The sequence below is a fragment of the Parasteatoda tepidariorum genome, chromosome 1 (genome assembly GCF_982258835.1).
Source record: "Parasteatoda tepidariorum strain Cologne lab strain chromosome 1, Ptep-v5.0, whole genome shotgun sequence".
Lineage (NCBI taxonomy): Eukaryota > Metazoa > Arthropoda > Arachnida > Araneae > Theridiidae > Parasteatoda > Parasteatoda tepidariorum.
In genome coordinates this window covers 1,097,643-1,110,172 of record NC_141755.1, presented here as the reverse complement: position 1 = coordinate 1,110,172, position 12,530 = coordinate 1,097,643, and the positions used below count along the sequence as shown (strand labels likewise).

The 12,530-nt window shown below is 31.0% G+C and overlaps 1 protein-coding gene across 1 annotated transcript in view; it reads left to right on the top strand.

The window, feature by feature from the left end:
• LOC107438832 (adenosine 5'-monophosphoramidase HINT3) overlaps positions 1-4,029 on the top strand; it is a 51,229-nt gene extending 47,200 nt beyond the window's left edge. The window contains exon 5 of the mRNA XM_016051212.5: positions 3,815-4,029. Coding sequence (XP_015906698.2) covers positions 3,815-3,868 — 54 coding nt within the window. The 3' untranslated portion in view covers positions 3,869-4,029. The remainder of the gene's footprint in view (positions 1-3,814) is intronic.
• Positions 4,030-12,530: the final 8,501 nt, after the last annotated feature.

Here is a 12,530-nt window from a genome sequence, read left to right as displayed (position 1 = left end):
ATTAAAGATGATTGGGAGAAACTTTGTGTGTCTAATTTGAGCCGATACCTAGATCTTGAATAGCCTACTGTTAAAACTATCACATCAGATGTTATTTACTAATTTTACATTGATTGACTAGCAACGTTACATTACAGACTCAATGGATGGACATCGACAATAACAGTACAATATAAAATAGCTAGTCACGTCACAGTTTTTTTAAAATTTTTTTTATTTTTTACATTTAACATAAATGGCCATCACGGGTAGCTGAAAAGCTTCGGACTCACTGTCCCCAGGGACTGGGAGCAGGGTCAGTGGTGAGGCGTGTGTGGTGATCATTCTCGTTGGCTGCTATTGTGAGCCAGTCCGTGGTTGATTGTGGGGGATGTATGTTTTGTTTATGTTGTGTTGTGTGTTTTACCTATTTTTATTATGAGTGGTAGTTGAGGCAGTGTTTCGGCGGAATGTGAACTATAAAACTTACCAAAGTCATAAATGGTGGTAGCTTAGTAGAAATTAGTAATTAAGTTGGCTGACTCATCCCCCACCTTTTTTTTCCTTTAAATTTACATGAATAGCCATCACGGGTAGCTGAAAAGCTCCTGGCACACTGCTTGCCCCCAGTGTCTAGGAGCAGGGTCAGTGGTGAGGCGTGTGTGGTGATCAACCACGTTGGCTGCCATTGTGAGCCAGTCCGTGGTTGATTGTGGGATATATGTGTTTTGTTTTGAGACTATGTATCAGTGTTAGTCATAGAGATTTTGGGAGTTTTGAGAGACATAGGGATATCAGTTAGGTTATATTTGGCCAATATTTTTACCACTATGGACGCTAGTTGGTCTGCTAAAGACCCATCTGTTGTTAAGCTCTTGTACCTTGGGTAAAATGATCATAATATAGATTAGTGTATTATTGTGTGTGCGTTTATCGACAGTTACTCTTGTTTGTGCAGATCGAGCTTGAGGGCTTTCTTTTTTTCTTTTTTAAGCCTCACGGACAACAGCTTGTGTTGACTGACTGCCTGCCAAATGTTTGTTGATCAGGGGTGGGGCCAGAGTGTGTTTTTATGCTGCAGCAATGGTTTGCCTAGAGCCCTGACTGCTCATGTTTGTATTTGCTGCCAGTATTTTTACGAAGTTATTATTAGGTTTATGACATATTGTCTGTAATGTTCCTGGTTATGGCAAGAATATTTATTAGTTTTTGCATAATATGCTTGTTTAATAAACCAATTGTAATTATTAAAATTTCCCTCTTTCCCTAAATCGCGACATTTTACTGATTTTTTTTGCAAGATTTTCCCTAACATTTAGGCTGAAGCACGATGAAATTGTGGCTCATTTTCTTTCGTCTTACATCTCGAAATGATTAAATAAAATAAATTACGAAAATAATTCACAATTTTAAAAACTTAAAATAATAATGCTTCCCATGGAAAAACGCGCAAAGCAGCAGTGAATCCGAAAGGAATTGAAACAAGAGAAACATTGAAATATGAAAAAAATTGGATAAAGTTGGTGCCCCCTGAAGACGTCAGCTTCGATTGTCATATTTATACAATTTTTTTCATATTTCAATGTTTCTCTTAAATAAAATACATTTGTTCGCTCTCTTTAAAAATCCTGTGCCTGTTTGTTCTGCTCACACGTCCATGACTGCAAACCTTACATATATGTATATATATATTCTATATATCTTCTATATTCTATATATCTTCTATATTCTATATATATACACCGAAAAGCCAATGACCACCCTGCTAATAACATGTAGGACCGCCTTTAGCCCTCAAAACTGTGAGCACCCGCCGTGGCATTGATTCCACAAGGTACTAATAGGTAGTCTGAGGTTACTGGTACGAAGCGCTCACCAACTGGTCCTGCAATTCCCTCATATTCCGAAGGAGTAGCGTGGCAGCACGAATTTGGTTTTCCAAGTAGGACCACAAATGCTCTATAGGATTAAGATCAGGTGAATTTAGGGGCCAAGACATGACTTGAAAGTCACTAGAATGTTCCTCTAACCAATCCATGACGATTCGACCCTTATGACATGGTGCATTATCCTGTTGGTAAAACTGTTGCCATTAATGGGTGAACCTGGTCTGGAACTATGTTCAAGTAGCTTACAGACGTCAGGGATTGCTCTATGAGGATTATGGGTCCTAATGTGCCACATGAAAACATTGTTCCTGGGCGAGAAACCATGAAAACCTGGGTGAGCTCATTGTTATAAATGGAGGGTGGTCATGATGTAGTGGCTCTTCGGTGTATATATATACCAAGATGAGACGAAATACGAAAAAAAGATAATTAAAGATCTAAATTTAAGACTGCTCTTCTGACTAAATTATTGAGTGGGGCCTCCCTGGCCGAGCTCTATTAGGCGTGGAGGTGGAGAGTTCGAATATATTCTTTGTGATGTTCTTCTCTGTATTGTGCTATCTGTCCTTCTACTTAACAAAGGTTTATAAGCCTTAATTAAGCAGACAAACCTGCAAATGTATGTTGTACCTAACTATTCAGACTTTATTTTCTCGATAGCGGCGTTAACTCCCATATTTTTTTTAGTCAAAAACCCGTATTCTTTAATAAAGAGATAATGTTTATTCGGAGAAAATAATTTTTTTTTCTTCGTCTGATTCCGTATTTTAGTTATGAGTTAGCTCTAATTAATTTACATAGTTGACGTCAGCTCTCTGTACCATTAAGTTAGGGAAAAATCTGATCATTAGGACAAAAATTATTTTGGGTGATGTCTTTTACCTTTTTATAGGTTCATTGAGTTATCCATAAAAATAAAAAAAATTTAACATAAAATTACTCAGTGAAATTGCACCAGAATTTTTTTATTTTCCCAACCTACTATCTTTTGTATGCAATTATATTCAGTACATCTTTATAAGATAACAGCAGAATCTATTAAAATATGCAAACGTTTGAAATTATTTACCTGATAAAGTTTCGAGGTTTTTAAACAATTCATTTGAATTGCTTGATATGCAAGCGAAAAAATGGACTCTTCCATTCAATGTGTGTTTCAAAAGAATTATTCTGAGAGGTCCCCCTTACACCGTATTGTACTGCAACTTAAAGAGTGAGTAAAGACTGAACTTAACTAAAAGAGTGTCTCTGTTCAAAGTGGAACCATACTATCGATGTATCTTGAACCATTTCATAAGGTGTTGAAGTAAACCGTAGCATTTGTTCAAGTTGAACCAATGCATTGTGTCATCAAATTTATGAAGCATTATAAAATGATTCAGTTCCTATTAAGCTTGTCAAATTCTTTACACGATATTCTACTATGTCCGCTCTTAATATTTATTTTTAGAATTCTTGTAAAAAAATGAAATAAATGTTTGTAGTTTCAAATTAAGAAAGAAAAACGTTTTCAAGTTTTAACTGATCATTACTGAGATTAATAAGAGCAAAATGATTTAAATAAACAGATTATTTGTCTCACTAGGGACAGAAATGCTCTCACCTTCTTTAAGTATTATCCTTAAATAAACTGGTTTTAGACCTCATCACTTATTATGGGTATTGTTAATAATGGGTCATAGTTTTCTCCCGCACACTAAAATAGTGCATGATTTACTAGTACGATTCAGGGTGGTCATTAAGGAGTACCTTTTATCAAACTTGGTGAGTCATTAAGTTAAGCCATTTTATCATACTTCTTAAACTTGATTATTGGATGCTATGTTTAAACTGAAAAAAATACACACTTTGTTCAATTTAACAACTTATTAAAGCTGCAGCAAATGCATTATGGTTCAAGGGAAATCTACACATGGTTAAATTGTTTTTTTGTTTTCTCTTTCCAGACTAATCAAGTGATTTCAAAACTGAATACAAGGAGTTTAGTGTCAACATTGTGAAGAATTTTGGATCATGAAATGTTGAGTGTTCGGCATTTTTAATGCTCAAGTGAAGGAAAATGTGTACTAATGCTCTTTGTATATATATATATATTTAAAATGATTATTGATATTTGTTTTGTCTTACTTGTTTGTTTGATAAAATTTTTAACAAAAGAATATTTAAATGCGTAGAACTGAGTTCATATTCTTTGTCAATCTTTACACTAACCCTAACACCTGATGTTGCTTTTAAGCATTACAAATTATTTTTTAGTTTGGTTAAAAGAGATTTTTTTAAATTTTTTTTTTACTCAAACAAGGCAACGTTATCGTTCTGTTAACTACTTTTTTCGTTGTGGTTTTTATGTTTAGTTGTAAATAAAAAATTTAAACTGTTTATGTTGTACTTTAGAAGATTTAGGAGTATTTAGAAGATGTTCCGGTAAAAGGTTTGTCTAACTATCTTTTTGATGAGGTAGTTTCATTGCCCCCTCCCAAAAAAATTATATATGACATGATCCTCAATAAACAAAATATTATCCAGCTTTAATAGTTGCTGTAAATGTTACTATTTATGACAGTTGTTGTAAGAATAGGAACTATTAATTATAATTTTAACAGTTTCTGCTGATTATCCAGGTATCGGGTTTTTTAACTACTTTTATTATGTTGTGAATTCGGAATCATTTGTGGAAAAAAAAGTTTAAGACAAAGAATTTTTTTTAAAATTATTAATATCTATATATATAATTCTCTTACACGGCGACAAAAAAAAGCCTCATTACAACCCCCCGAATGGCAACGCTAGAAAATCGACCAATGATTACTGCTAAAAATGTCACATGCCAAATCCAAATGAGGTGGCTCAACATATAGCTCTTTTAAAAACGGAAACTGAAATAACAATTCAACCGCGGCAATCTCATACTATTAAGCTAGGCAGAAGTGAGTAGTCGTTGTCGATAGATCTCTATTTTAGTATTTTGTCGAAAGCGCTTTTTTTCACGAATTTATATATTACGAATTTATTTGACGATTTTTGATTTATATCACGAATTTATTTGTTTTATTATTGTTATTAGTTATTCATTGAAAAATGAGTCTCAGTCACTGAGTCTTTATTTGAATTCAAATTTATTTTAGTGACTTAGTATTTACTAAAAAGATGTAATTTAAAAAAAAAGAAAGTTGTTATGTGGATTTGAATGATTGTTTTGAATTCTTAGAATTTTGTGCATTTGCAATGTACCTAAGTTAGTAGCGAGCTTGGTTTGCGAAGCAAACCATATAAGATTGCGTAGCAATTTTCGGGGGTTGGCAAGCGTTAGCGAGCAGGGAGCGCAGCCCACTAGTTTTTTAAATTATTCTTAAATAATAGATTATTCTAAATCTATGATATCAAAAATCTAATACAATAAAAAAATCTCAACGAAGTCTACGACAGATTGATGATTTTTCTGAAATTTAGCAGTTCAAAATAGTCTGTGACTGCTTGCATGCTAGGAGGAGAAAGAAAAAAAAAAACGATGCTCTGTATTAGGGAAGCAAAAAAAAAAAAAAAAAAAAAAAAAAACGCTTTTGGAATTTAATATTTGCGTTTTGTTTTCCGCATAAAAACTGTGACACTTTTGGAAATGTAAAATTGCTATGACGCATGGGAAAAAAAGAACAGAGGAAATGAAAATTTTGAATACACGATAATTATTAACTGTTAATCTTGTTTTATATTTTATTTTTTTATTACTGTCGTTGAACAGCCGATCCAGTTTTAGGGTTTACGATTACTAATGTTCAACTCCGTAGTCTTGTTATTTTGAACCCAATCCTGAAGACAAGGGAACTCTCGGATCAAGTATTGGAACTAACCCGCATTTGCGTTACTTGGAGAGGAAAACCTCCCACGGTTTGTCTGACTGCAAGGGGACTTTAATGGATCATGATTCGTCAACACTATGATCGGTGCAATCTGGATGAGGAATTCGTATCGACGAGCCATCGCTGGGAATTGAACCCGGTTTCCCTCATTGGAAGGCTATCCTCTGAACCATCACTGCTCTTTAATCTAATTTTAGAAAATAACACGAGTGTGAAAGATACAAACAGGGAGTGATTTATGACTTTTGAGGGGTTCCACAACAATAACAAGAAAAATATTTTTAACAAGTTTAGTCTTTCTCCAAATTTTTCTTCTATTTTTTATATTATAATGTCAACTCTAAAATGTGAAATACATTTAATGTGAGTTGTTTTATAGTTCATGAAATTATGGCTACCTCAAAAAAAGTGTTATAAATATTTTTTTCTTTATGAAAAAAATAAAATTTTAGCTAATGATTTTTTAGAATGCTTTGATAGGTGCTCAGTAGGAATATATTGTTTCCTACTTTTTTTTCATCACCAGCAACTCGTACCCTCTATCTATAAAATTTCAGCCTATTTTTTTCATAGTTAAGGCAAATTAAATTTTGAATTTCTATAGAATGAACTCTTAAATAAGCTATTTAATTATTTAGACTCTGTCTACTGTTGTCGAAAGATAATCATTTGATATTTGTGATTGAAAACTATGCACCCAAACGGAAACTTGTTGACTATTTTACAGGGCTTTGTGCCCCGAGTCCTGTTAATAAAATGGGTGATTTTGACATAGAGTTACTATGTTTTCCAAAATTCTTACTTTGAAATTTATTTCACTTTTGATTGCTTATGTGTCATTCTGCTTTAAAAATGACTAGAGACCAGTTTTTAACAAGAAAAGTAGGAAAAATATTTATCTCATGAATTTTTTTTTTTATATGCTCATCCAAGATAAGTAAGAACTCTTTCTTTTTTTCTCTTTCTTCAGAGTGACGAAATATGATGTCATGTGCCCATAGACGATTCTTAAGCTACCCTATCTTTCAATGTTATTCGTTATGCTAACAAGTCTCAGAATTTTATCTTGTCATTTATTTTAAATATAAATTGGATATTGAATGTAATTTCATTTGCAGTTTTTTTTTTCTTCTCTTCTTCCGTCTACTACAGAAATTTTGGAATTAAGTAAAAGAATTCAAGTTCTAATGTAAATGGTTAAACCAAAGTTTAACTTTATATTTTCAATGTAAAAATTAGATCTATACTTTTACACAATTTAATCCAAAATATTGCGTCTGAGATTAGATTTCATCCGGAGAAAATTTTATAATTCTCAGGATATTATTCTGATGCCAATATCAGCATCGTGAAACCAATGCGGATTTAAAGGAGAGGGTGGGTTTTTCTGTGGCCCTATATCTATAGCCAAGAATACGACTTTAGCCACACACACACACGTCATATCTTGTTTTATGGGGTGAGCCCATTCATTTATCCACAGATCGTAATTTTGACCTGAACCAGAGAACGATCCATCTCCAATTTAGTACCAGAGATGTTGATTTGTTATGAGAACATGGAAAACATTGTGACTCGACAGATTTAACGTGCATCAGTCACCATTTACTACAGGGTCTTCGGCTGACGGAGATAGAACTCACGACCTCTTGGACATGGGCCCAACACCCTACCAAACGGGCTATCCTGACCTATAATTATCAGGATAGTGGAAGAAACTGAAAACTCAGAAGAAAAATGTAGATCAAACGTAAAATAGACAAAACGTAAAATAGGTGGTAAAGAAAACATATAAAATAAAATTAAGCAAGATTATTCTGAATAGTTTTTATTAAAGTTTATAGTTTTCATATAGTATAATCAAATTCATTACTTGTTTATATTTTATTCAGTTTACAATAAATTTTTTCTGATAAAATTAACTAAAGTTAAAACTTATTTTTGGTTTAGATTTAATATGTTACTAAGTTAAATCTTCCTTAGATTCTTCAAAGTTGTTTTAGCATTTTTTTTTTTTTTTTTTTTTTTGTATTTTATTTCTGAAACCTGTTTGAAGTAATAAATATTGAAGTAATATACTATAATACGTGGTGTTTGAATTTTCGTCTAAAGGGGGGGGGGGATCTTCTAGCATCAATATTCTTTCATGCTCTTTTTCAGAGATAAGCTTTCTTTTCATTAGGATAATGATACCAGCAAATATTTTCGAATTCCAATCGATAAGTACCCTTTCGATTTGTCTTGAAATACGTTTAACTTTTAGAATAATACTCATTTTTGTAGCTTTTGCTTATTTTTGTTGAAGACTTTTGTCAAAATTTAATACAAATAAAAGCTTTGTTTTTGACCAAATTAAAGATATAATTATGCCATGCAGTATATGCGCCGTTGCAACATGCACAGCAAACTGATTCCAAAAAAAGAAACAAGGAAAAAGAAAAGAATTAGTTATTATTGTGTTCCAAAACATGAATCTTTTACAAATTTTAGGAAGAGAAATGTATAGTTTGCCTATGTAAAGAACTCCCCCAGCCATTCGTCTGTGGCAGTAACTATGGTAACGAGGGTTAACTATTTCAAGTAGGGTAGTTGAGTCATCATTTAAGACAGATTTTGACTCGTGTTGGCGAGAGAAAGGGAATCAGCGAAGAAAGAAGTTTCCCTCTTTGAAATCTTCTATTTCTTGTTTCCATAGCAGCAGACGGCCTTAGACTTTGTGGCAAGGGGAGATCTTTCTTTAGACAAACTATAAAATGAAAAGTGTATTTAATTCTAGAACATGACTTATTTGCTCACAATTCTACAACGAAATTTCTAAATCTGGCTAGCCGAGAAAATATTCATAAGAGAAAACTCCAAAAGAAACTAAAATTAGTTTATTAAAGGACATAAAATTTTAGTTGTATTAAAAATATTTTTGGTACTTTTATTTGAATAATTTGTTGCAGCATTCAGAGTTATAAAGAAAGTACAGCGATGAAATATCTATTAAGAATGTGACGTCATAAAACATGTTAAGAAACATAAGGCTCTCGTCTACTGTGATTAAGGTTTACTTAAATGAATTATGATTAGTTATAATTCAGTGTTATTTCTAGTTCAAGGGAAATCAATGGTAGGAACTTTCTCTGGGATAGCACTACTTTATGTCTCTAATAACCTTGATACTCGCCTTCAACTGAACCGCAGTAATATAAATGCTCGTCTTTGAATCTAAATTATCCAAAATTAATAATTATATAATAAGCAAAAAGGGGTTATCATTTTTTTCTCTCTTTCTTTCATTATTAATTAATGCTTTTACAAATTTACATTTTCGAAAAATGTATTGTTTCCATTTTATAATTTAAAAAAATCCATTTTTTTAATTAAAGAATATTTCGCTTTGATTCTATCTAAAAGACGGAAAAAATGTAGTTATTTTATGTTTCATTCGGGCCTAAGATTTTATTTTTTGCCGCAAAACATTAGCTTCAATTTTTAAGGACATAAACCTGCAATAAATATAAGACTTCAAGACTAAAATGTCACATTAAATTTAAAATATATACGAGCATATATGTGACGGAATCTTACTGCCTGCGGAAAAATTGCAGGAACATGGAATATGTTCCCTTATAGAATATTCTTCCTGCATGTGATTCGCATATGCAATTGAGCCAAAGTGATTCGCGCAGCCACAGAGAGACAAGGCCTCTCAGTAGGTTTGTGACGTCATCCTCAGAAGTGTTACCATAAAATAACACGGTATTCAAATTTGTATCAAGAGAAAACTATAATAAATAGTTCAAACTTTTGAACGACGTAAAATATTTGTGCCTTAGCTAATTTAATATCACTTAAATATTTTTAAGTGGTAAATTTTTAGCTTTTCATTCGAAAAAATCTGTTCAGTTTTGTATGCGAGCAGCGCCCACTGCATAGACAACGAGAACTAGTTAGTGTATTAATAACCTTGGGAAGAGACAAGTGTGTAAAATCATTGTGTGAAGCAAATAAAATAACCGTCCACTGCGCCAATATGTGCTTCGAGTCCCGTGTTTTTATGAGAAATAACAAAATCAATGTTATTTATCACGTTATAACTCAATAAAATTAACATGCAGGACTGTTTAATGCTTTTCCTGAAGCAATATTATGAGTATTCCATGATAGAAATTGATTTAAAAAGGTTTTTTTTATTTTAAATCTTGATTCATCATAACTGTTTTCAATATCTAAAGAATAAACCTTCCTTAAGTGTATAATTTATTATTTTCTGATGTGTAATCAATTATTAGATCTTTGAAAATAAGAAATTATATAGGGGAGTGTCGGGTATCCCCGCCCACTTTCAATTTCATATGTATAGAATATTTTTTCAAGTCAATGGGCCATCAGACGTTAATTGTTATATTAAAAAAAGATTATTTTCAAAGTTTCAAGTATTTATGCAGCTGGTAACATGGTAAACAATAGTTTTGAAAATATGTTGAATACAGTAGTCATGAAATTAAAAAAAATTGGTTTAATGTTTCGATAAAACTTCATTTTAATAGTAAAAAAATAATATTTTCTATACATACAGCATTAAAGTATGTAGTCTTAAGTTTAATTTGCACAAAGAAGGAAGTTTATATGTGAAAAATTGTTCGAGTAATTACAAATTTACAAAAAAATTGGATTTCGGGTAGCCCCGCTCACATGAATGTCGGGTATCACTGCCCAATTTTATTTCGTCGATAAATGTACGGTTGCAAAGATTATTATTTTATTGCTTTAAATTTGAATGCTATATGCATTTTTAACAACAAATATATGTTTTAATATTATATGAAACATAAATTTATATATTTAAAAATGCAAATGAAATATTTTTAAAATGTAATTGATATATCCAAATTAAATTTAATATCAAGAAATCATGAATATTATGATAAGCTATTCGCTTACTTATTTATTTTCACTTATTTGCGAACGAATCAGTTTACAGAAGCATTTGAATGCAATCAAAATACAAAGTAAATTTGTAATTTTATAAGAAGTATTTTATATTAAGTTTATAAGAAGAGATTAACCAAATAAGTTTATATTGAAAAACAACTATTATTATTAAATATTGTTACTTAAATTAAATTATTTTCGTTAAATATTTAATATAAATATATATTAATATTATAATATATTAATATACATTAATAATGATAAAAAGTATGACATTTGTTGTTATTAAATTATAGAATTCACTAAAAGTATATAAATATGTAATAAATAAAATAATTTTGTGATAAAAATGATAAATAAGGTTTATCTGTTGTCAATACTTTGGTCATTCTCATTTACACCTGAAAAAACAGTCAAAAAACATCATTTTTGTAACTGGGCGGGGCTACCCGACACATTTTGAAAAGAGCTGGAAAACATGTATTTTTAAATTTCTATTTTTTTAAGTTGAACTATTCTTTTTTGGTTTATTCTTTTTTGTATTATTTAATTAGATGATAAAACAATAGAAACATACTGAAATATTGATTATTACTCAAAATTATACAGAAATATAAGCAATACTCCTTAAGTGAGCGGGGCTACCCGACTCTCCCCTACATTTTAAAAAGGAAACGAATACGAGACAAATAAAAACATGTTATATCATGACAGAAAAGAAACAAATAAGGAAATTATAATTTTATTGGCACATTCATAAAATTTTTATTTTAAAATAGTTAATATAATTTAATAAATGTTGAAAATGAAAACAAAGAAATGCATTCAATTAAGAGTCGCATTAAAGAAACGTTATCGAAATTACTTTCATGTTCGATAGTTTTCGTTTTTATTCGCCAGCGCATGTAAAAATGTGAGAAAAAAATTCTAACAAAAAAATTTTCAGAACTCATCCAAATCTAAAATATGCAAATTTGATTTAAACTTCTCAATGATTTCGGGGTCAAAGTACCCTAAAAAAATCATTTTATTTTTAAAATTAAGCTAAAACAAACACCTTTTAATTTGCATTCCGCGCTTAGTCAAATGGAAATCAATTAATTTTCAAAAATTAGTAATATTGTTTCGTTTCGTTGTAATGTTTTCATTTTTGCTGGAAAAAACCCATGTTTTTTTGTTGTCAAAAAACGCACAAAACTTTATAAAAAATACAGACAGAAGGATAAATATTTTTCAGAGCGTTATTTGAAATGTTAAATCAGGTAATGAATTATTTTCCAACACTTTTGATAATCTTTGGTTAATGTGAAGCATTAAAATTAATTTATAATAACAATTATAATGACAAATTATAAAATAGTAAAAAATTATTTAAGACATCATCATAATGTAAGAGATATTTAACGTATATTTTAAATATATCTTTATTTAATCGTATTCGAATCTAAACTCGACATAAAAACATAATAATTCCAAAAACAATATTTACGCACGTTGCAACAAGTCATACTTATGCTCGCCCTTGAAACATTTGACTGCTTACATTCGGCCATCCTATAAATGGATGACCCCATCCATGAAAACAACAAAAATCAAAAGAGTCAACTAAAGTCCTTTAAATAGGAAGGCAATTTTTTTGGTCTTTTCTGTTGAACTCATCTCTAGATGTGTCTTCAGAAATCTGAGACAGATTTAGCGAGTCGGTGATTATCGATGGTTCATTATCATCGTCATCTTCGTAAAACAATGAGTCATCATTTTGTGATACGTCATCATCATTTACAATATGAAATAATTTCATTTGAGCAGTTGTAGTGTAAGCCCGTCTTGTGCGGCCTTGTCCAGATTTTCTAAAATCTGTGACTTGATATACGTCGGACGG